Genomic DNA, 24,563 nt, shown 5'->3' with positions numbered 1-24,563 from the left:
TACACATGCACCAAGAGCAGCAGCAATCTGAGCAAGGGTGGAGCAGGTCCAGGCTGGCAGGGGACATGGGGGGATAGCCCCAGGCTCCGGGTGGTGGTGTCAGGCAACAGAGAAGCTCGGTGGGGCACAAGGGCACTGAAAGTGCAGTATGAGGGTTATGTCCTAAGTTCTGTGCAGCCATGGGTGCATGTAGATCTCCATTAGGGCTTTTTTCCTATCTAAGGCCTCTGCCATTGGTTCTTGAGAAGAAGCCTAATGAGGAAGACTTCTTTGTGGAAGAGCTGGAATCACGGAAGAGGAGGAAAAATCCCTCAACAAGAAACAACACATCACCAGCAGCTTCTCTCCTTTCCTTGTCGGAGGAGGATGACAGCAGTTTCACACCCTACATTGAAATGCCTCGGTTCCCAAAGTGAGACCTGAACTGCCAAGTGTCTGGTGTGAGTCAGAAAGGGCTGGAGTCCAGCTCTGAATCAGGATTCTCCCAGCTGTACAGAGGGTCTGTGCCAGGGACAATGCATAGGGGGTACAGGCAGGTGCATGTGCACCACCTGTGAGTGGTGATGCACCCCTTGCAACAGTGTTGGCGGCACCTGCAGGTGGTTGCTACTCATCACCCTGCCATCAGTCTATGATTGGCCCTGGCTGCCGCTGCCGGTGGTGCCTGCAGGTGCTCACCAACCCCTGTTTGGCACTTGCCGCCACCACCCCATGCCAGCTGCCGACAGTGCTGGCGGCGTCTGCAGGAGCTCCCTGCTCCCCGCTGCTGGGCTCCTGCCACCATCACTGTGCTGCCACCAACAGCGCAGCCGTGCCCCCCCCCAGCTGCCAGGGGCACGTGCTGTTCATGGTCTGTGCCCAACCTTACAGAGTGCAGGTTCTTTTATTTTGCCTGGAGGGAGACTGAGGAGGACAACTCTGGTTTCCAAGACAATGAGAAAACCTCCTTTTGGACAGCTCCTCCTTGGGAGACTCTAGATATCCAGCAGAAGGATACGAGCAGCATAATGTGGATGTAGACAGGTGCTGACAAGAGGCCTTCCTTCAGGTGAGTGTGCTGACAGAGGGTCTTCATTTTAACCCTTCCTCTGAGGACCCACATCTCCCTGCAAGGGGCCACCTTCACCCTGACCTGGAGAGACTTCCCTTCCCTGAGCACATAGCTTGCTTGAAAGTACAAGTCTCTGAGGACTCCAGTGAGCTCCCTCCCCATGACATTGGCCTTCAGATTTGACAGTTTGTAGGGGACGAGGACATTTCAAGTGACTGTGACAGTGAGACAGACTTTCTGGCCACACACTCAGCAGGAGGAACATTGCCTCCGGCCACCATGCTAAGGGAGACTTTTGAAGCTGGGACACAGGGAAAGCATGGGACCGTGGAGGAAAAGATCTACCAAAAGCTTAAATTCCAGGGCTGTCAGCAGGTGCATTATATGTCAAGAAACTGATGGTATCACGGGAGGAATGAAAGGACAAGCATTTGTCACCCTGTGCCTGTTTGTGCACCAATACCCAGACAGAGTAGCTTCTACCGATGTCTGTCTTATCAGGTGCTACAGCTCCAATGGCAAAAAAGGCGTATTTTCACTTCAGGTAGCTAACACCCATTCACCATCCTGCTGTAGAAATCCTGTGGCCAGAAGTCACTGTGATTTTACTGTTGGGCAAATAGGGCAACCTTAAACGTAGGTCTCTTAAACACATCTCCCTTGCAGCAAACACTGCAGGTGCCTTGCCATCCCATTGAAATTCATGGTGAGATATGGATTGTGTGTTAATTATCTCTCTGTAAAAACACTGGTGTATCAGAAAAAGCAAAGTCCGAAACAACCAGCCCATGCTGGCAACGTGGTAGGTTTCAGTCGCATGAGGTTTGGGACCCAAGCTGATCCACCACCAGTTGCTCACCTGGGGTTCTGACGTTATTCCCCCTCCTTGGGGGTAAAAGTAAGGATTGAAATTTGTCTTGTTCATAGACACTTTGCCACATTTGCTTTCTGTGGGATCGGGAGAAACTCATGGTCACCATGTCTCAGAACAGAGGAAAAATCAAGGCCAAAAATATAGGCTGTGTTTATTTTTGTTATTTTTTCATAGGTTCATAGATGTTAGGGGCTGGAAGGGACCTTACAAGATCATCGGGTCCAGCCCTGCTGCACTTGGGCAGGAAAGACTGCTTTATTTTGGTTTGTACAAAAATACACGTGTTTCATCCTCCCATATCACTGTACCTCGTGTCTTTTATGACTGTCAGCAACCGCAGCACTCACCAGGCGGTTTACCAGTTGAACCGGGGGGGCGGGTGGATGACCAACCCGCCTTGTGGACAGGCTGGGGATGAAAGGGACACTGACTCAGTTGGAAGATAGTAAAATTGAACTTAACGTTTACTTACAGTAAGATTTCAACAGCAGTTACACAACAAAACGACAGTGGTGAAGCAGTAGTTAAAGATGACGGGTAGGAGACAGCAATTGCTTTTTCCGATGTACGTGCGGATGGAGAGCTCACTATTCGGTGAAATAATAGCCAGAGTGTGACTATTCGTATGACTATTCGTACTATTCGGCCATGGGGACACGGATTCCTGGACAGGGTGATCAGTCCTATCCAAGGGCCTGTGTGGAACCCGGGACCCTGCGCTTTAGCACGCTGTCCCTTTTATAAACTCTTCAGCCAATCAGAGGAGGCTGCTGATTTATAGTTAAGAGAGTGTGTCTGCTGGCCAGGCAGCCACGCTTCTCCTGCAGCTCCTGATTTGTTAAGGCTGTCTGATCACGAGCTGGTCAGCCTCATGATCATGAGCTCTTCACACGCTGAACATGACCTGCTCTCGTGTTCTGCATTGGTCTGGCATGTGGGCTGAGCATTTGGTCACCTTTTCTACTCAGACAATGACTAGAGACAGCAACAACAAGGCTGTAATTGAGACTGGCCCTCCAGACTATTGTTTCACACCAGTCCCAAGGCGGGACTGACACCTGACCCCAGAGGTCTGTGTGAAGTGAACCAAGAATTTTAATCCAGGTCCTGTAGACGGGAATCCTAGCCCCAGACACCAAACCAGACTTCCTTCCGTCTTTAAATCTGAAGAGAGGGCATGAGCTAAGAGGAAATGGCACGTGGAAGACATCCCATTTCTTTATAGAAGGAGTTAAGATGATGGCCTAGTTCCCAGAGCGTGTGAGCACCTGCAGCAGGAGTGAAAGGGTGATGTCCGTTTCTGAAGTTCAAGCCAGAAGCATGCAATAATCGAGGGAAACTGCTGCACATGCTGCATGCCTGACCTGCCGCTAGCAGGCACCATTTTAGAAGACTGATGTTTGCGCTCGGCACCCTGTAAGATGCCGCACAGCCAGCCTTAATAGTATGGTAAACTTTGGCATAACTTCCCTGATATGGAATTGAGACATAGCACACCTAAGATCACAGGCCTTGCTGTTGCTAAGTTCAGAGAAAAGTGCTCATGCAGGTAGTTCTGCGCAGAGGGGGTGTTAGCCTCTCACTGTGTTTTGAAGGAACCAAAGGGCCTGATTAAGCCAGATGCTGTATTCACGTAAAAAATATAACAGCTCCACCATCTTGTACAATTCCTCCAATCACTTTTATATTTTACTTGTCCTGCAGGTCCTCCAGTGTATGCAGGCACACGCTACACTTAATCACACCTATTCAGTACATGCAACCATTCTAGTATCATTGGGAAAAGCTCCCTTCCCCTCCATGAATTACAGGCATCTCAGAAAAAGCAAGAGCGAACCCTCTGCAGTGAGAGTTTGACACATCAGAGGTCTCTGAAAAGGGCCTAAGAGGTCTCGGTTCAGTTCCCTGCACCAGCACGTGTCTTCTAGACCCACCACTTACTCTCTCTTTGCCTCACAATCCTCATCTGCTTATTGAGAATAGTGATCGTTGGCAATCTGACAGGGGTTGTGTATGATTTAAATAACTAAAGTTTAGGGGATATGGCAGCAACATGGGAGGGAAACAAGAGCACTTTTATATATACAGATTTTCTACCTCGTGAGACATTTGTGTGAGATTCCCACTGGGCCAAGTTTTAAAGTCCTGAATCATTGACTTCTTGAGTAGATTTCATGGCAGTGTCCACCCCGCACCCACCACTGGGGGCACTGGATGGAGGGGGCGGGTGGGGCCTACATGTAGGCAGACCCAGGAACCATGTCGGCAGGGTGCGTTTGGCAGGCTGGATGGACAAGATGGCTGCAACCCAGTCGTGTAACATCTGAGGGCTACAACAAGCCATTTTGGACAACAAGATGCAAAATCAAAGGAGGCCAAGAACTAGCAAGTGAGAGGAAGCTTTTCCTGGTTCCTACCTGCTTTTATTTCTTGCAAATTCAACCATGGGCAGATTTAAATACTCGATCAGTGTTGGAAGGTACAGCGCACCTGGAGAAGACAGGAAGCTCCAAGGTGATCTGGGGGACTAAGATATTTTATATCAAAACAAATTTACCCTCCTCTGGGGATACTTGTATCTGGAGCCTTATGCAGCCCTGTGAAAGCTTCCCTGATACACAGCCCCTCATTGGTCAGCAGCCACCTGTGAGGTAGGACATGGTCACCTAGTTGTCATAGTGGTGCTTACATCACAAAGGCTGTTGGCTCACCTCTTTCCTGGGTCCTGGACCTGGAGCCTTGAGTGCCTCCGGACACCTTCGCAATAGGAGCTGCTCAGCACGTTAGAGAAGGAAAGCTTGTTGAAGCCGACTTTGAACAATGGAAGTCATCGATCTGACACTACCCGGCAGAGGTAAGATCCCCACGACGTTCTCCATGCCTAATCTCTAGTCCCACACCCCTTCTTGCAAGCCCAAGGAATAGGTAGATTATCTAAAATCAGCTTTTCTAGAGCCAGATTTTCAGTTGTGCAAACCACTGTTACTTGGGGGCCTGGACTGTAGCTTGGGTGATCGATACCAGGTCAGGATCAAGCCTTCAGCCTCTGAATACTGACATGCCTCCAATCATTGGAGACTGTGTTAGATGTTCTGGGAAAGGTCTCCTTCCATCCCTGAGGTATTTCTGACCCTGTCCCCCTTGCAGCCAGGTGGGTGGTGTGAGGTGTCTCTGTATGCATTACCTAAGATGAAGCATGACGGCAGCCTATAGACGTGCTGGTTCGTGTTCTAATTAGAACAGGTTGGAGCAGGCTCAGTTAATCAAGTCTGCTCCACTTTCTAATTAAAACGCTCCAGCCTTGCCTCACTGTCATGTGGATTAAGGGCCCCCTCAACCCCCTGCCACATTTTAAAATGGCTGTGGAGGTGCTTTAACTAAAGCTCATTGAATAAACTTCAGTTAAAGTGCTCCAATGGCAATGTTAAAATATGGGGTGCTTAATACATGTGACAATGAGCCATTTTAATTAGAGTGGCTCTTGGGGAACCACTCTAATTTAAACAGCTCCTCCCTATCCCTGGTATGCGTATAGGCAACCTTGCTTTAAAAAATGTTAGCCCTAAGCCATCATTTTGGGTGTGTGATCCCAATTCTCCAACTAATTGTCAAGGAGAAAAGAATTGTTATTGTCTGCACAACTTCCCTTACTTTCCCGAAAACAAATGTCACAGTAATCTCCCCTTCCAACTGGCTGGGCCATTTTGCAAGCAAATCTCCTAGCATAACAGAGTGGGAGAAGGGGGAAGATGCATCTTCTTCTCCCTGACCAGGTCTACTCTTGCCTCTTTGGCTGGTACAGCTGTGGCCATTGCGCACAGGACTGATGATTATAGGTTTTTAGCTTCTGATGCTGGCTGACACCAGAGCATCATCTCCATCCCATTGACAAAGAAAGGATTTTTGGCAAAACTAAATTGCATGAAGGAAAGTGACCCTTTAGCAGTACTAGCTGCCTCAGCCCAGAATGCTGGCCTGGAGATTTCTCCCCTTTTTGCTGTGCTAGGAAACCTTTCCTTTGTAGCCAGGCCACAGGGTTTGGCTCCAGCAGAGCTGCTAGTGGGTGGTGATGAACGAGACCAATGGAAATCAAAAGAATCCTTTTCCTCCATTTCAGGTTTTTCCACCAGTGATGCCTCTGCAGGGAGATGCCTGGTGGACCAAGCTCAGGGCAATCTTGGCCCAGGGTTTGGCCAGGCAGACATGGACCTTGACATTACTGTGAGCCTTCTGCTGGAGAGACTCCAACAGGAGGAGGTAGGGAAATGGCTCTGTATCACACTGCTGCTCTAAGCATTTTCTTCCAAGCTGTGCAGCATGGGACCCCAAGTAAAATGGGTCTTTTTCCATCTGCTGTGTCTTTTCCATTCCACCTCTCCTATTAAAGGTCCCAATACAACATGCCCTTGTTATATTGTGATGTCACGATGATATGAGGGCATGCTCACATGGGCATCATCTCCCCCGTCCCAGTGGATGATAGATATGGTATAAGCCACATTCAAACAAGCCCTCACCCTACAGATAATGCTGTGAGCCTCTTTAGTGTCTTCCTCCAAGTATCCCACAGCACTGAGGTATGAAATCTACTTTCCCAGCAGCCTTGTGAGACTGGAAAGCCTCAGCCCAGGAAGTGAAGTGACTTGCCCACTGTCCCCCAGCAAGGCAGGAAAAGAACTGGGAATACAGCCAAGGGTGCTGAGCCTCTGTCTAGAGACCCTGGGCAACACATTTGCCCTGCCTGATTTGCTGTCATCCAAGTATGACTCAGCTGGCTTAGCGCAACCTGGTTCACAAGTATTTCAACTCCCTTCTTCATTCAGTGACAGAACTAATAACACAATGGTTTTTGGCAACATCTTGCCCAGCAAAGTCCTGCTAAATTTGCTGCTCAGGATCACCCGGCAGCTCCTTGTCACTCCCCTGGTGTCCCCCTCTCTGAAAGAAATGCAAGTCACTCCCACCTCCCCAGTGCACTGGGGTGACAGTGCCTGTGATGCATCTGACTGCTTTTCTGATCATATTTCTGTGTCTCCCACCAGTCTGTTACATTGTGCCCCCACAGTGCCTGACACTCCTCCCTTGTCAGTGCCAGCTGTGAACATCTGCATGAGAGGTCAAACGCAAGACACGCTGGGTTGTGTTCCTGTCCAGGAGCAAAGTCCCCCTTAGCATGGCTGTAGAACAATCCCTGGGTAGCTGATGTCCAACATCATAGTCCTGGATGATCTGGCACTGGTCCCAAAGGAAACCCATTGTTCTCTTTCTCGGTGTGTTCCCAGGAGATGAGAGTAACCATTTACTCCAGCCTGCAGGAAGTCTTGCAGGGGGACATAAAAAGCCTGGATAGGAGCCTTGTCAGGAGGATCGTCTACTTGGCCTCCAAAGACATGAGGGAGACCCAGGTGAGTGAGCTCTGCCCAGTTTCTCCTCCCAAGACCTTACTCTATGCGTAGTTTGTTTGGTCCAATGTAGCTTGAGCCTATGGTGTATCTCCTGCATGGACCCTGGTTAGAGGCTGCAGGTTTGCTGAAGACAGATCTCCTCCAGATGTTTCTGGAGAGCAGGGACACGATCCAGCCCAGCGTTGAGCGCCTCTGAAACATGGGGCAGCTCGTCTGCTGAGAGAGACCAGAGTGCATAGGTGCTTTGCTGGGGACAGCATTGTCCAAGAAGCTTCCTGGTCCATGCTGAAGCTGTGTGCTACAGCCCAGGTGAATTCTGCAGTTGGCCAGCCAACCAGAGTTGAAACATCATTCAGCCAAGTGTTTCAGTTGGCATTTATGAGTGAGGGATCTCATGCAAGGAATTATGAGGGGGATGTAGTGAAGTCAGGAGCAGCTATTACAGTGTGTGGCTGGTAGGTGGTGGGGAAGACAGTTTGCTTGGAGCCGAGGATGAAATGACACTGGGCCACTGGAGGAGCTGAGGCTAGTGCATGGTTCTCCCTCCCTTTCAGAGTTATCCCCAGCCTGACTTACCACTGTATAACTGTGCATCGGGCATGTGCTCCAGTTTTCTTTTTTTATTCTAGCAAGAAAATGATGAAGTGCAGTTGGCAGCAGGAAAAACCCTCGTGGCACTTGCCGGCACCTTTTACAATTGGGTGATGTATGAGCTGCAGTATCACGTGGGCATCATGGAGCTCCCTCCAATTTACTTCTTGATTGCACTGGGCAACGTGGCCTCAGCCTATGGTACAGCATTGCCTCCCTTGCTTCCGGGCTCTCATCAGGGATTGTGGAGGGAGGGGATACCACTCTGTCCAATGGGGCCATCACAACTGAGCTGGATTTGGGGCCCGAAGAATCTGGCTCCTGGCTCTGAGGTGCCAGCACTAACTTCTGTAACAGCTGGAAGGGCCTTCAGCACAGGAAGGAGTGGAGATCAGGTGGGCAGGACCCTCCACTCTCTCCTCCTGCCCTGCATCTGGGCGTGGGAGGGCAGCAGACAGAGGATTGCCCTACATAGGGGCGGTCACTGTGGGGTTCCTCTGACATCTTCAAAGCCCGTTTGTGCTGTTCACCCTGAGAGTGAGGGATGAAGGTGGACAGGAATGTCTCTAACTGCACAATGTATCCTCCTGCAGCACTGAGGTCTGAGCCTTTCCTTGTGCTGACGCTCAGCAAATTGCGTTTTGTGCTGAGGCTGGTGGAGACCGACCAGATGAAGTGGGCGCTGTGTGGAGGTGAGTGCCAGCCCCTCCTGCAGGTGCCCCCACTGGGCACCCAGGGCCTAACACAGAGCCTGGGCCCTTCTGGAGTGTCCCACACTGGTAAGCGGGGCCTCCACTGCACTTCCTGGGCCTGATCCAACCACGAGTGGAGAACCGTCTCTCCCTGGGCTGGGTGGAGGCTCTGAGCAGTGAGCAAAATTGGGCCCTTCATGACTCTTGCAGAGTATTTCCCAGGAGCCATCACTGAGGCTGGAGCTGCCTCTAGGCCCTGGGGCAGATGGTGCAGATTGAATCCTAGATGTAGCCCATGGTGCATGCTTCACCTGTCCCAAATTCTCCATCTGCCCTGAGCAGCACAGAGGCTGCCGGGACACTGCCATGACCACCAGGCCTGCACGTCCTGCAGCACCTCACTCCGATGTTCCTGTGCAAACGTCTTGTCTTTTCTCCCCCTCTGCAGTTGTGGAAGGCTTTGCCCGAGCTGCCAACCTGAAATTCCACATCGGGGACGAGAGCCCGTTCCCCAGCTGTCGGGCAGCCGACTACGGTTTTCATGTGCTCCCTTTCTTGAGCTTCATGAGCAGCAGCTGGCTGACAAGCAAGGACCTGGAGGTGAGGACTGCTGTCTTTCTAGCTGCATAGCACAGCTGTCATGTTTCACTATTTCTGCGTGTCTGTGCAGTCCTGGCAGGGAAGACCCAGTCTCTGGGGCTCATATCACGTGTCTGAAAATCTGCTCTGCTCACAGGCAGTGTGCAGTTGTGTGTGCTAATGGGTGCCACTGAGCACTGGGATAGGGGAAACTCCTTCTGGGCATGACTCCCTCTGCCCAGGGGGATGGCATCAAGGAGGAGTTTGCTCTCTCTGCACATGAATCTGGGCACAGCAGCACACTGGGGAGCCAGCCTCAGGGCCATATCCCACAGCCCCTCCCAGCTGCCGTAGATGGGAACCATGCAGACCGGGCTGGTCCAATGATGGACCAAGGACACTGCTGACCTGAGAAGGAGAAAAGCTGTGCCTCTTCCTGACCCAGAGCAACCTCCTGGGAAGTCTGTTGGAGGGACTCAGTCCTGCCTTTCTTCTCTGCAGCTGCAGCAGGCTGCGGTCAAGGCGCTGGGACCTGCGATGGGCCTCCTTCTCCACCATGAGAGGCATCGCAATACTGTTTTTGAGAGGCTCCCCTGTCTCCTGCAGCAATATGAGGGAGGGGTCGACAATCTTCATGTCACCATGGTGAGATGCCTCCTGGGAAACCAGCATTAGCTTTTGTCTGTATGCGTGGGTGTGCGCACTGGCACACATGCGTGTGTGTACGACTTGCCCTAGGAACTCTGTAGCTCTCGGGGCTTTCCTGGTGCAGTTCAAGACTCCTTAACAGATCGGCCTTGCCTACCCTTGGGGGCTAAACTCACAGCAGCTGGATCTGTAGATCGTGGCTATGATGGGAATGCCACTTCCATTTTCTAGGAAGTCTGATAAGGGGAGACAAAAGAAATGAACTACCAGACCACTCCTTCCAGCTGAGTTTCGCTCTGTTCCCTCTGGGCTTGGCAGGGATTATGGTCAGGGCATGGCAATTTAAAACATGGAGATTTGGGGCTCCCTGCTATGGGTTATAGAAGTGGAGCATGTTATACAATGGTTATGCCTGTGGAGCGTGTCTCTCCTGCATGAGACGGGCTGCGCTCTGTCTTTGTTTGCACCTGGGCAGCCCCCTGAGGCAGCACAGGTTTACCCCAGGGGAGAATCCCACTTCAGCTCTGTGCTCCCTTGTCCTGTGTCCCTGGGGCTGTGTGGGCAGATGCTGGCTGGTCCTGACTCTGTGGTCAGTTTTGGGGCCTATGACACCTGTGGGCTGTGGGACCCACTCTCCTCCTGCATCCTTTGGAAGGAATCTGAATCTCTGGAGAGTGGTAATCCAGGCGGGGTGTATTCAGGGTACTGGGTCAGGGGCTCAAACAGCACAGTGTGGTGTGGTCAGAGTTGCAGATGTGGAAACTTCCATCTTCAAAGTAATAAAGCACTAAGCATGGGGCAGTGAGGTATCTTTTCTCACTCACTAATTTTCTGCTCTTGCTCACTCCACGGTTTTCCTCTCTAACCCTCCCTTTGACTTTCACCATCTGTTGCAGAGTCTGAGCCAGATCTTGGAGGTGGCCTATGATTTTGAGGTCCCTCTCCCCGATGGGAAACTCAAGAGCATCTGCTTTGCCCTGCACACCCAGGTAAGGGGAGGTCAATTCTATACCGCTCATCTCAAGGCCTAGCAGGTCCAAGTCCCATTACCCAGACAGACCCAGCTGATGGAGGTGCCAAGCCCCACTCTGCTGGCAACCTCTCTGCTTGTCCAAGAAGAAGAAAACAGGTGGTGGCCTCCTTGTCTCCCCTTAGTCCACTTCAACAGATGGGAGGGTCCATTCAAATCCCTTTGTCCTAGCAAGTCAGGACCAGAACAATCAACCCTGTGGTGCAAGTCCAGCCAAGAACAGCCGTGTTGCTAAAGGGACTTGGAAATCAGGGTCCCCTCTTGCTTATGGTCTGGACCTTTGAGTTCATGGCTCTTGCTGTGATAGCAGTGATGTCTCCCGGGACTCAAAAGGACTCTAGACAGTGGGAGTTCAGGATCCATTCCACACTTTCATCTGCACCCAGCTGGGACTGTGGAGAATCCCTTCCCTTCTTCCCACAGGTGTGTGATATCGCACAGCTGCCGGGATCAGAGAACCAGGTCAAGGTGTTCTACTGTCTCCGCCTGCTCGGTAAGGAGAGGGGCCTCCGAGTGACACGGGGGTTTCCTTCGAACCTCCCTGCACTGTGCCAAACCCTGGACGGGGGAACGAGAATGAGGAGTGCTGAGGCCACTGAGGTTTGCTCTTTTCTCCTGCAGCCTGTCTCTCCCCAGACCAATGTATTTCCCTTGTGGGCTCCCGGCTCAAGACTGACAAGGAGGGAAGCCGTGTGGCATCCCTCTCCATCTTTAGTGACTTCATTGCTGCTGACTGTAAGTATGACCAGAACAAACGTGCTGACTGCTGTCTTGGCTGACCCTTCAGGAACTGAGTTAGGACTGTCCAGGCTGAATTACCTGTCCTGCTCTAGCTGTGCTCAAGAGCCCTGGCTGTGTAGAGCTAGAGCCAGACCTCCGTCCTCTGCTGCTCGGTCCCAGAGGGCCAGTAGCACCCTGCGTCCTGCTGGATGACACAGGAATGCTGGGGCCAAATCCTGTTCGGACACCTTTCCTGGCAGCACTCTCAAGTCGAGAGGTTTAACGAGCCCTTTGTTATGGCCCAAGAGACTTTCCCAGGTTCCAAAGTAGAGACAGGAGGTTGTGCAGGTCGCCACAAGCAGGTCTTTTGCAATCCAGGTGCCACCTGCTGTGGATTGCTCCCAGAACACAGCAACATTGTGCCCTCCTTCTCCTTCTTCCAGTGCCGGAGATGAGCCAGAAAAAATATGCAATAGTCAAGGCCATGAGGTGCACACTTGGTGATCAGAGCACTGAGGTGAGGTGCTTTGTGAGTAGTGGCTGTGCTGGGGATGGCACGTGGACCTGACACACAATTCCCACCTGAGATTCTTGGTTCTCTTGTAGAGAAAACCTTTTTTCCCTATCAGCGTCTTCAGGGAAGGCAGTGCAGAGAGTCTGCCCCTCTGCTTCCAGAGCTGGGGAGAGTCAGGATCTGGGGAAGTGTTATCAGTTTGCCAGTGGGGAGGGGATCTGCTTTCCCTGAGATGCCAATATGGGACTACTGAGTAGCAAAGACACACTGTTCTCTTGCCTCTTTATAAACCCTAGAAATAAAATTGGAGGCCTGGGGACCCTTCTCCTTCCCTGTCTCCTTTCCAAGGTTTGAGGGAGGGTTTGTGCCATGGCTGGTCCCCGCCACCATTAGGGCATAAGGGCCATCCTGACTCCAATCTGTCCTCTCCTCCCCTCCAGGTGAAGAAGGCCGTCCTTCATTTCATCAGGACACTGCTCAGTGTGCAGGGCCTGGATGACTGGGCCTGGGACTTAGTGGCCTATATTTTCAAGCAGTCCAGCTTGTCTGGCAGGCAAATGGTAAGAGCAATCAAGGCTGGAGACTTGGTGCTGCTGTTGTAACAGGCTGAAGCCTGCCATTGGCTTGAGCAGGAGAGTGGGGTGCCCCAGGGCTGCCAGACTGAGTCATTAGAACCAGGGTCAGACCATTTCCACTGGTACAACAGATCCAAGGGAGCTCTCGGGATGTCAGTGCAGCTCCTCTGGATTTTCCCCAGGGTGTCGGTGAGACCAGACTCTGATCTGAACTATGTACATATTCTGATGAGGCTGAGATTTGCCCTGTCAGGCACTGAAGAGTGAAATCCCTGACCACACAGTGTGTCAGGGAAACTTCCTTGAGAACAGCAATGCTCTCTGGTAGAAATAGACTCCCGAGGATGTGTCTTGGTGCCCAGGACATAGCTTGGCCCATTGATAGAATCACAGTGACGAGACAATTGAGCTGGCTGGGCCCTGGAGCAGACTCAGGAGAGCGGGTGTGTAATGCCTGCACATTTGTGTCTGCTGGGCTGAATCTGAAGGGTTCTCTTGGAAGGACAAGGGAGGTGAATACTTGGCAGGTGTCAAGACATAACCCACTCCCAGGCCCCAGAAACACTTTGTGTCCAGCAAGTCGTTGCAGTGTTGGAGGTCTTTCTGAACTGGGAACCTGCCCCATCAGCTTGGTTTTTCTTTTATTATCTCAGCTCCAGTGAGTTGTGCTTTCAGCAGATCATAAAATCAGCGGTAACTGCAGCGTTCAAGCTGGCTGCGGAGATGGAGACTGAGTGTCCAGTCAGTGCCTTTTGACTTGCTCATGAGCTTTCTCTCGGTCTCTTGTGCAGAAGTCCAAAAACCGTTCCAGTCAGGATGCTGAGGAGGAACAGATCATCCGAGCCACCTGTGTGGAGATCCTGGAAAATCTGGATGTCTCAATCAATGGCATGAGCCAAGTAGGTGACCAGCTGCTGCCCTTGCATTATCAATGCATTTCTTTTCATCCCCTGTACCTCTCCACTGGGCAATTCTCTGCATTGGCAGGGAAATGGAGCTAGACCATGGCCAGTGCTGGCCGTGAGTTATGGAACAAGCTGCCACCATTTAAGGAATGACATACAACACCCCAGCTGGAAGGGATCCCTGTGCTGAGCTGGCCTCCTCATTCTCTCTCCTTGCTCTGCTCAGTTTTCTCTGAAATTGAGACTTGTTTGGCCAGTGTTAGAACAGGGTTTCAGAGATCAGCTATTCCTGAGAGAGAGACATGAAGTCACGGGTGGGGGAAGGACCCTCAAGTGGGGTCATTGGTGACGAAGAGGAGACTGTCCTTGAGCACTGGATGAAGAGAGCTGGGTGCAGGGGTACAAGTAGCTGAGTCCAAGCTGTCTGGCTCTTCTCTCCAGGTCTTATGGCCCCGGCTGCTGGAATACATAGTGCCAGCTCAGTACAGCTGCACTCTGACCCCCCTGTGCCGATGCCTCGGGGACCTGGCCGAGCAACCGCAGTGGGAGGGAGAAGAAGCGGCTTGCATGGACCCCAGCAAAGGAGGTTTGAAATCCAGATCCCTGTGGGATGAACCTGCTCCAACTGCCTCGTAGAAAATCTTCGGTCTCTTCCATGCACTACGAGGAGGCCCAAAGGCGGGAAGGACAGTTGGGTCATTACAACCTGGGAGGGGGAGCCAGGCAATGTGGGCTCCTCCAATGTGAGCTGCCCCAGATTTATGCTGTGCCATAGGGGAATCCCAGGGCCTTTTTGCCTTAGCTTCTCCGCTTATCCAATGATGACTGAACAGTGCCTGCCTCACAGAGGGGCTGGGAGTGAAGGCTCCTTGGTACAGCTCCTTGAGATCCAGACACGGAAGGTGCCAGGAAAGTGCCAGTTGTGCCCAGCTCCCCGAGTGTCCACGGGTGGGCGCATTGGGAATGGAGAGGCTTGTAGCAGCATCACCCCACCAGTTCCAAAGTAGTCCCACATGGCCATGCTCTCTTTCTCTTTCCAGCCAAATTTCCTAAGGCTCAGGGGCTGCTGGCGCGACTGCTGGTGAGTAGCCCTGGAGAGGTACTTGCCAGAGGTGTGGGGAGGGTCAGTGGTGTGGGAACACGTGCCTGTAGCCTTACCTGGAGGAGCACGCGCCGTCTCTTCCCACACTCCGCGCTGCCCTGTGCTGGCAGTTTCCTTCCCTTGGCAGAGCAGAGCCAGGCTCTGCCCCTGCCTCGCAGCCTGCAGAGGGGCATGCAGGTTCAGCCTAGCACAGAACCTCAGCCTACGTCTGATTGCTGAATGCTCTGGCCATGTATGGTGGAGGCCAGTTTCCCTCCTAAAGAAAGCCATGGAGTCCCACTCGAGAGCTGAGCCCATTTCTCTCTTGCTGTCAGGTGGTTGCCTCGGCCCTGGGTGACGGCAGCCGCGCACATTCTGCCCTGCGGGGACTGTGGGCTTTGCACCGCACGATCCACCCTGCTGTTGGAGAGCAGTGGAGGATCAAGATTCCCATCCTGCTCTCGACTATTGAAGGTAACAAGCAAGGAAAGAGCACAGTGATCTCTGCAGAATGGAAAGGGAGAGGGGAGGTTGCAGCCTCCTGGAGCCCCCCGTGGCACCATTCCTCTTCTGCAGCATCGCATGCTTGAGAGCTTCTACTCTTTGCCACAGGGGGCAAATCCAGGGGCTTGACAACATGGAGGTTGATGGGACCCAGGGTAGGGTTTGCCCATGAAGGACTCCACCAGAGCAACCACTCTCCTGCAGTTCCCTGCACACTTGGGAGGTTTCTGTTGCCAGAGGAAACCTGTGTGCACTTTTCCCTTCTATGAAGCCCAGTCCTGTACTGTGCTGTGCTGAGCACATCCCTGAGGTGCTGAGCACCCTCCATGCCCCTTATGGCCATTTCTGCAGGGACTGGTCATGCACAACTTCCAGACATGCCAGTATGGTATGTACTAGAGCACAGAGCATGTGACCTTGGGATCCCAGGAGGTTTCTGGGTGCGGATGCAGCAGTTTCTAAAGACTTGATGCCCAGGGAGGCAACTAGGACTCTTCTTCAGTGCCTATGGCAGTGACACCCTTCTTGTTTGCCTCCCACCTTCAGGACATCCTGAGACCTCCCAGGACAATGTGTGGTGGGAGCACCTGCTGCTAACGGTACAGGATGGCTCTCAGAACTGTTGTTGCAGCCAGCCAAACTGGGTAGGGCTGTCTGGGAAGGGAGGGTTCCCTCATGCCTCAGGGAAATGAGGTGATGAAAGTCAATAACCCAGCAAGAGTCCAACGTGGAAGGTTTGTCAGTGTCCTTGAGTTTGGATTGGCATCCAGAGTTGTCCATTTGGGATCCTTCACCCTTTCCGTACAGTCTTTGAGCTCAAGAAAGGAGATGAGGCTTTGGTTGGGGGCTTCTGCAATTCCCAGGTCCGATCACAATGCAAGTCCAACACAACAAAGCACTGAAATCCCTGGCAGTTGGAGGTGCCCATTGTAGAGCCCATGGCACCTTTTTGACTTGATCCATCCTCCCCGCTCTACACAATCTGTCCCCAGTGGACAGGTTTCTTGGCACAATCTCTTCCAAATTTCTGTTCACTGGTGTCAAGGTTGTGGAGGATCCTTGGGCAGAGATGAGGAAGGGGGAGCGAGAAGCAGGAAGATCCTAGGGTGTCCACCTGTAGAGTTGTCCAAAGGCGTCCTCTCCCTGTGAGACTTGGGTGCTAGAAAGGGCACAGGAGCAGGACGACAGAGACTCAGCTCATGCACCCAACCCTTTCTTTCCCTTCACTTGTGCCCTCAGTTCCTGCACATGTCACTGAAGACCATTGATGACGATGCCTGGAGCAGTCAGCTGAGCCTGGAGCTGCAGCACCAGACAGCCAGTTATGCCTGCTCCTCCCTGGAGAAGGTGCGTACTCTTGGCAATGGCTGGGTTTCTGCAGCTGTTTCATGGTGCTGTGGCAGGAGGCTGCAGAGAGTCTCTCTCCACAGTTTGTGCTTTTCCGTTCTATTTTCTTGATCAAAGGCATTGTCTTTGGTTGTCTGCTCTTTTCACTGACCTAAAGGGAGTGCTTAGCGGGGCTCTTTCTCTGCCTTTAGCTGCCATTTCCCTGCAGGGAGTGGGGCCAGTTATTTGGTGCGTGGGTGCTGGGGCTGGACTCTCTTGGTCCTTCCTAGGGACGGGTGTGTTTCTGGGCGGTTCTTGTCCTGACCAGCAGGCTGCTGTGTTCCCAGCTCTGGTGATGTTGGTTTCCTTCTTTCAGAGTTTCCTATACAAGGCACTTGGTACCACCTTGGCCTCTTGCCAGGATGTTGCCCATGTGAAATCCCAGCTCCAGAAATCTCTGAAGGGCACAGATTACATGAACACTTCTGAGAGAGAGGTGAGGACCCTGTTCTCTCCAGACATGGCCAGGTCCTCCTGTGTCCTCACTTCTGTGTTGCTCTGTGTCTGGGGCTTGTTTGCTTCATGGCCTTCCCTTTTCCTTTCCCTCGGACAGCCCCCTGGCTTGTTGCAGTTCAGACGGGCAGTTCTAGTATCGGGAGATGGGGAGGACTCTCGGGTCTGTCAGCCAGACAGTCCTGCTCACTCGCCAATGCATTTCTTGGGTTGCAGCATGTTGTGACCATCCTGGCATTCTCAGCCAAGGGCCACCTGGACCTCACCCTGGGCACACTGGAGAAGTTTGGTGCGGCTATGAGTAAAGTGCAGGTGTCTGGGATAGTCGGCCGCCTGCAGGTAATGGAGCTGGGGGGTTTCTCACACTTCCTTCCCCTAGAAACCCTTGAGAAGAACAGCTTGGCAGTGGCTCCTCTCCCTGGTAATGCCCTCTCCCAGGGGACATGCTCCACATCAGGTCTCCAGTGATACAGAGGGGAACACAGTTTCTGCTACTCACGTTTTTCATGTCCCGGGTTAATGGGTCAACAGTTAACCAGCCCCTTTCAGACATTGAGGCAACTGCATCTGTTGTTCACCCAGAGAAAGAGATTGTGTATTTCTCACATCTTTCAGTTAGCCGTGGGAGAGGAGACATGAGCCCTGTTGCCCAGCCTCAAAGTACCAGCTCCGAGTGCATAATCCACATGCCCACCCACCTCCCTGGGCAGGTGCTGGAGAGTCTAGAGCCACCTACATGTTTGCTGCAAAATGGGCCCTAAGGTTCTCCTCTAGGGCTCACCCAGCCCAGCAGAGCCACCACCACGGCTGAGCTGAGCACCTCAGCACTCACAGGTGTTTGGGTCCAGGCCACATCCAGCAGGGTGTTCATGGTGCCCCAAACACCTGCCGAGAGCTTCATCTTCTGCACAAAGCACAACAGGCAGAGCCACCTCCTTCACACGGAGAGACCTGCAGCAGCCTTCCCAATGCATTGTGCCCAGGGACTCCTTACTGCCAAATGCATGAGGAGGCCCTGGGCACAATGCATCTGCTGCCTGAGTTTCTGTCAGTCACAAACTCTCCCCTGCCCCTGCCCTGACTTCCACGGCTCAGAGTGGCACTGCTGCTCTCTCTGCCCGAGTCACCCAGGCTGCAGGACAGAGAAGATGAGACATCTGAAACACAGCACTGATGACGGTGCTGAGAGCTGTGGGTCTCCTGTGACTGGCAGGGAGAGCTGGTATCGCTGCTGGGCAACTCCTTGGTCAGCAGTGATTTCTACTTGTGGGGCAGAAGGCATGGGAAGCCCTGGTGTGAGTGTTGTGTCACTCTGTGCAGGATTATCACCAAGGGAAAAGAGCCAGGACCCACAGGGCCTTGATACAGGCCTACAGCCGAATTGCTGTCCATGCCCCCCGAACAGAGCTGCTCCCCCGCGTGGAGCATGACATCACCAGGAAGGTCCTGCAGTATTACATGACCAGCTGCCAGGTAAGAGCCTGGGACTGCATCATGTTGGGAACAGGCCTGCCATGGGACTGATGTCTCCTTTGCACTTGGGTGCCTAGCGAGGCTGTGACTGTCTGATCCTCCCCCTGAACTCACGCCTGTGCTGAGCATCCATGTTAATCCTTCTGGGATGATGCGCAGTAGGAGGGACCCATGTATGGAGAGTGCTGGGATAGATGCTTCTGACCTGTCCTGCGCTGGAGCGGGGCGTGCATTCATGCCCTTGCACTGCTCAATACTCTCCAGCCCGGCCCTTTTTTGGACCTGGCAGTGGGCTGTAGTCTGGAGCCGTTCCAGGCACTGACGGTTGTTTTGCATTTCACTTCCCAGGTGCTTGGCATCAACATTGTCAATAAGGTAAATGTTCAATGACCCCACCTCTGCCTGTGCTCTTCCCAGACCCTACCTGCAGGAGGCACAATGACCTTCCCCAGGCTGGAGTCCCTGCTGCCACCATGCTTCTCATCTGATATGGGTGTGGGCCTGGGGCTTTCTGGGGCCTGTAGACATCTCTCAGGGATGCAAATGAGGCTGCATTTCATCCCTGATCTTTACGTTGTGGACCTTGGTTCTTGTCCGTTCCTCATCCCCATCTCCTTGGTGTTCCCCCATGAAATTCAGGACCCAGACTTAAAGCTGACCTTGATACAGTCAGTCACTGAGATCAGCCGTGCCATCCAGGACGCAGACGACTCCCAGAGCTTCCAGTTCACTTCCAAAGAGGAGCTCCTGGGGTACATGCTGGTGAGTGGGAGGAGCCCTGGGGACCAAACTGCAAAGGACCTAGTGGGAACCTAATGGGACTGGTTTCTCTTCGAGCGGCTGTTTCATCCCTTGGCTATGATGGGATTCTTGGAGCCTCATGAGGAGTCTGCTTGGGGCCCAGAAAGCTGGTGCCTCTTGAAGCTTTGTAGGCAATGCTGCATTGTGGGCTGCTCTTGGAGGGCCTGGCTGTGTCTGCTGAGTGACGGGAGTACAGCTCTGTGCCCTCTGCACTAATGCCATTGACCTGAGCAGGATTCTGGAGCTGTGGCCAGCACAGCCCTAGCTCTGTTTAAGGCTCACCTGGGAGGGCAGCCTGGTGGGTTTGTGGGGGGAAGCTCTCTGCTTCCCACATCCATTTCCCCTGTGTCATGTCTCCATTTCTGCCTTTTAGGACTTCATGAAAGAGGAACCAATGGATTCCTTGGCCTCTCCTGTTCGCCTCAGGGCCATGCTTGCCATTAAGCACCTGAGGTAGGTTATTCCTGCCCTGGCCCTTGGCACTGGGATGCCCTGGTCAGAGATGAGCTCCTTCCTTAACTCTCTGTTGTTCTTCCCATCAGATCTGGAGCTGAGAGACACCTGCAGGGCTCAGGTCACAGGCTGCTCTCACTGCAGCTGGGGTCAGAGGGTTTAAATGTGTTTGGTCCACTTGGAGATTTGGACTTGAAAGACTTGGTGGTGGTGGTTGTGGGACAGCTAGCAGTGGTTGTGGGGAGTGCCAGGAGCTTCTCAGCTGCCAAGTCCAGCAGGGTTTGGATTTTGGGTTCTAGGTTCAGACCATATCTTAGCACTAGACCCACTTTCCCTTGGGGCTGGCAGTCAGTGTGACAGGGCTTTTCTTCCTCTCTTTCTTCTGCCAGCAAGGTGAAACCCTCACTAATTGCAGATGAAAGCAGAAACATCCTGGATGACTGCTTAAAATGCCTGCTGCCTCTTCCAGCTGTTCAGCAGCTGAGGGAAGAGGGTGAGACCTCTCAGGACTCTGTCCAAATACAGGTACACCTAGACAGTTCTGGCATCACCTGCTGGGACCTGCTCCCCAACCTGCTCTGGGTCCTGGCAGTCACCCCTGGCCTCCCTAGAATGGTTCTGGGTTTTGTGACACGCACTCCTGCTGGCCCTGAGCTTCCCTCTTCTATCTCCTGCTTGCAGGCACTGCATGAGTTGTCCATGCAGGCCTTGGGCGAGCTCATGAGGGGCCTCCTTGAAGAAGACCCCACTGAGAATTGGTTCATGGAAATGTTCCATGTGAGTAGCCAGCAGGAGCAGGCAGAGCTCTCTTCTCTGGGGAAGGTGGGAATGGGCCAAAAAACAGGAAGGAAGGTTTCCCTCAGCAGGGCAAATGAGAGGGGAGTCTCCCAAGGTGTCCTTGAGGCAATGCATGGTAATTCCCTTGCATCCCGTTCACATTCCTAGTAGCTGCATCTTCTTGTGCCAGAGTCACTCAACAGCTCCTCTGGCTTCAGGGGAATTAAAGTCTGCCTGGGATGTATCCAGATGATAAAAGATTCAGATTGCTTGGAGGGATTTCAGTGGTGATGGTGATGTCTGCTGTTGAAATGGTTCCTCTGAGCTGTTTTAAAGGTTCCTCTGACAGTAGTTTGCTCTCCCAACAGCTGCTTGAGCCATGGATCTTCTCCAACAAGGAGTGGGAGAAATATAGGGCCTTGCAAGCCAGCTCCCAGCTGCTTGTTGCCTATCGGGACACAGTCTATTGCAGAGTAAGTATGGTCTCACTTTTGCCTTGATGTCCTCATGGCAGCCTCACCCTGAGATGTAGAAAGCTCCCCTAGCAGACAGGGCCCCACAGGGATGCATTCCTGTTTTCACCTTCTCAGGATCATAAACTTGAATATCACTCTAGCCAGACCCAGGCACATGTCATTCATTTCTTTTTCCTTTTTTCTCAGCTACAAGAGCCTTTGGAGCAGTTTGGGTTCCTGCTGGGGCTGCTGGCGCCGTATACCTGTGCCTCTCTGTCCACATCCCGCCTGTGGGCCGCCGAATGCATTGTCTGCCTTCTGCAGCTACAAGGTAAGGGCACTCTGAGTAGGTGCAAATGACTCTACCCCTTTTCTCCCTCTGGTAATGCCTACTCCTCTGCTCTGTCCATTCACTGCTAGTCTAATGACACCTGAAAAGCACCTCAAAAGGGCCATGACTGGCCCTTGGAAGATCTCCTCCAAGGAGAGAAGAGTTGCGTGGTGTGAAGGGCCTGACCCTCCTTTGGGAAGTGTGAAAAGAAGCCCCCCTAGCAAGAATGGGGAGAGGATTGTAGCAGCTCTGATGCCGCTGCACCTCTGACCCCACTGAAGTCACTCAGACCTCGAACATCACCCTTGGACCACCCTGCCCATGACACTGCACATGGTTCCTGCATGGAGCCACGGTTCTGTTTTAGACATGATTACAGCACTTTTTCCTCCTTATTTTCATTCCAGACCAGTCCAGGACAATGGAGGCAGCAGAGGAGGAGCTGAGAGGTCTCCGGGAGGAGCTCAAAGCTGCCAGCCCTGAGGCTGTGCTGACATCATCCTGCCAAATGGCGAAGGTCAGTGGCTCAAGAAGCTGGTGTGGAGACTCTGGGAGCTGGGCGTCCTTCATTGTCCATTCATTTGCTCACACATGGTGTATCTCTTTCTTTGGAGTGCATGGGGGAGGCATTTGGGACACTTATTGTTCACCCATTGTCTGCTGCTGTTTGCCCATGTCCATGGTAGAAAGAATAAGTCAGAACAAAATTAGAAAGCTTGGTAGATAGTTCTGTCTCTGCACAGAAGAACAAACCTTTGTCAGTACAGCATCCAAGTGAGAGCCTCAGCCAGGACTTGGTCTCCTTGTGTGCCCATTTTAACTTATCCTGGGGTGCAGCTTGGCTGTGTTCATGTTGTGTTGTCTAATGATGCTCTCTCCATTGAAGACCGGTGGAACGTTCAAACCCAGGATTCACCTCTTGCACATGCACCAAGTCGCTGTAGGGCACAAGCTTATACACAGCACCGCTCTTTATTATCAGTCTTGAACTCTGGGGTTCAGTGCAATTTCCCTTCTTTCTGTTTGTCTCCAGGTCATTGGCAAATTCTTGCCCTCCAACCAGGCCCTTGATTGGGTGGGGACAATAATGGATGGCATGCTTTCTGCCAGCCCCATGTGTGCCACAGCAGCAGCCCACTGGTTCTGTGCAATCCTGAGGGAGAATGGAGATGCCCTTCTGAATGAAGTAAAATTGAAGCTGAGGAGGCTTTCTGCATTTGCCTTATGCTTTTCAAACACTGCTAACATGTGGAGTGTACAGCAATCTTAGTGCTGAACCCTGGACATGAAGCAAGTTCCATTTCCCTTACTAGCCAGAGATGGAGAAGAGCAGATCAGCTGCATCCAAGAGAGAGAGCACAGGAAGGCAAGGTGGGGATTCAGTGACCTAAATTATTTATAAGAGTTTTCAGCCCCAGAAGGTTTGGAAACATAGACTGTGGGGCAAATACAGCAGGAGAGGGCAACAAGGAGTCTGAGGCACCTGGCTGTGGCTGGGCTGGAACACCATGCTTAGGCATGAGGAACAGATGCACACTTCCCTCAGTGCCACACCATGCAGAGGGTCCACAGCAAGGCAGGACCTAGAGATGGTTCTGTATCCTCAGGCATTTCCCAGCCTTGCTAGGGGCTATGTGAAATGCTCCTTCTATCCTGCTCCTCTCCGCAGGGTTGGCAACAGGGCGCAGGAAAGAATGTATGCTAGAGATACTGCAGCCTCTGCCCTCTCCCTGTTCTGGATGGGACTGGCTATGGGCAGCTGGACCTACTGTCCCGCAGGCCTGGCCATGTGCAGAATAGGGAGGTGCAGTTAGAAATGAGGAGTGTGAACTCCAGTGTGCAGTTCCAGCAGAGCTGGTCTCACCTGGAAAAATTACAGTTACAATCATCTTGCTCGTGGTCCCAGGGATTCTCACAGGGGTTCTGACGTTGGTTGTGCTTGTTGGTCCTGAGCTGAGCATCCACACAGGCAAAAGGTCAAAATTAGCTCCTTAAAACCACCCTCAGATGTTGATATTTGTTGGGGTGTTTGTGTGAGCATGTCAGAAATGGGTCCCGGGCAGACATGCGATTAGATTGTAGGTGTGTGCACATGGGTGAGGGAAAGGCTGAGGGTGTGCAGGCTGGTTGGTGTCTGCCCACATGTCGTGGTGTCCACTTTCACCTCAAATAGGGGCATAGGGACATGCCCACTTCGTAGGATCAGCCGGAGGCAGCAGTGTCTGGACGTTGGTCCCTTAAAGCAAGGAATTTCTAAGATGGCAGCAAATTGCCAAACTGTGGGAGGGATTGGTTTGGATTGTGCTGGCTGAATGAGAAAGGGACGCTTGTTCTTGCTCTTTTCTCTCCAGGTGCCGGACACCCTGGGCACCATCTTTATTCGGATGCCAACAATGCAGGAGAGGTCCATGCGAGGCTTCCTGTTGGAAGGCGTTGGCATTCTTGCCGTGTTATACCTAGAGGCAGTGATCACCAGCCTCCTTGCCAAGCCTCTGCCAATGGACAGGTACTTGCCACTCCCTACCTCTTGTGCCTGGTGGCCACGCACATCCCATAGCCTGGCAAAGCCCATGGAGTTTCAAGTCAGCTGCAGATCCTTTGGCTTGACTTGGTAAGAGTCAATATCCTAGTGTGTTTGGGTAGGAAATGCCAGGCTTGTGTCTAACGGCATTGGCAAATGACATCACTGTGCCCCAACCCCGTCCTAGACCAGGAGAGCCCTTGGCCTTTGCTTCAGTGTCCTATTGCTTCATGACATCACAGGAGCATCTGCAGCTCATATGTAATTTGTGTTAAATTGCAGTGACACCTCTGAGCTCTGGAGGGCCTTGGGGAGGGATGATTTCTCCACCCTCCATATACTCCATTTGCTTCTGAAGAAGATCCAATATCCAGCTGGCTCAGAGGGTAGCTCATCTGAGGGCACTGCACCCCTGGGACCTCACGCAGTAAGTGACAGCCCAAGCCCAGCTCTGTCTGTTTCCCCTTGAGGGCTAGAGTCCTGGTTCTCAAGAGCTTGAGGTAGAATGCCAGGTCATGGGACAAGCTTTTCTCCCTTGCTGTCCTGTCCCCCGGGTCACCCCAACTCTTCCGTCAGCAGCAGAAACACAGCAGCTTCATGCTGCGTGGCTGACTGACTCCATGAGACTTTGGAACTGGGAACTAGTACAACCGAGAGGCTCCTTCTGCTTTGCAGCTCTGCATTCGGGCTGCTGGTGCCCCTGCACTTCCCAGGCAGAAGTGCAGGGATGTGACTGGGAAGGGA

At 52.6% G+C, this 24,563-nt stretch overlaps 1 protein-coding gene, 1 long non-coding RNA gene and 1 other non-coding gene across 3 annotated transcripts; all 3 read left to right on the top strand.

Annotated features, from left to right (window-relative positions):
- Positions 1 to 5,187: 5,187 nt before the first annotated feature.
- On the top strand, positions 5,188 to 9,243 carry LOC132248265 (maestro heat-like repeat-containing protein family member 2B). Its single transcript, XM_059721298.1, has 5 exons — positions 5,188 to 6,182; positions 7,208 to 7,330; positions 7,960 to 8,122; positions 8,515 to 8,613; positions 9,062 to 9,243. The coding sequence occupies exons 1-5, from the start codon at positions 5,847 to 5,849 to the stop codon at positions 9,241 to 9,243; spliced, it is 903 nt and encodes a 300-aa protein (XP_059577281.1). The 5' UTR covers positions 5,188 to 5,846.
- A 1,498-nt stretch (positions 9,244 to 10,741) lies between these two features.
- LOC132248342 (uncharacterized) lies at positions 10,742 to 11,590 on the top strand. The gene is made up of 3 exons (XR_009459517.1): positions 10,742 to 10,829; positions 11,294 to 11,363; positions 11,492 to 11,590. It is a non-coding gene; the product is annotated as an uncharacterized LOC132248342 (long non-coding RNA).
- A 9,269-nt stretch (positions 11,591 to 20,859) lies between these two features.
- Positions 20,860 to 24,468, top strand: LOC106738453 (uncharacterized). The gene is made up of 6 exons (XR_009459516.1): positions 20,860 to 20,985; positions 21,175 to 21,298; positions 21,706 to 21,815; positions 22,332 to 22,669; positions 23,650 to 23,804; positions 24,102 to 24,468. It is a non-coding gene; the product is annotated as an uncharacterized LOC106738453 (transcript).
- Positions 24,469 to 24,563: the final 95 nt, after the last annotated feature.

This window comes from Alligator mississippiensis, chromosome 2, assembly GCF_030867095.1.
Source record: "Alligator mississippiensis isolate rAllMis1 chromosome 2, rAllMis1, whole genome shotgun sequence".
NCBI classification, from domain to species: domain Eukaryota; kingdom Metazoa; phylum Chordata; order Crocodylia; family Alligatoridae; genus Alligator; species Alligator mississippiensis.
The sequence above is the reverse complement of the archived record's forward strand: the minus strand, read 5'-3'. Positions and strand labels throughout refer to the sequence as shown.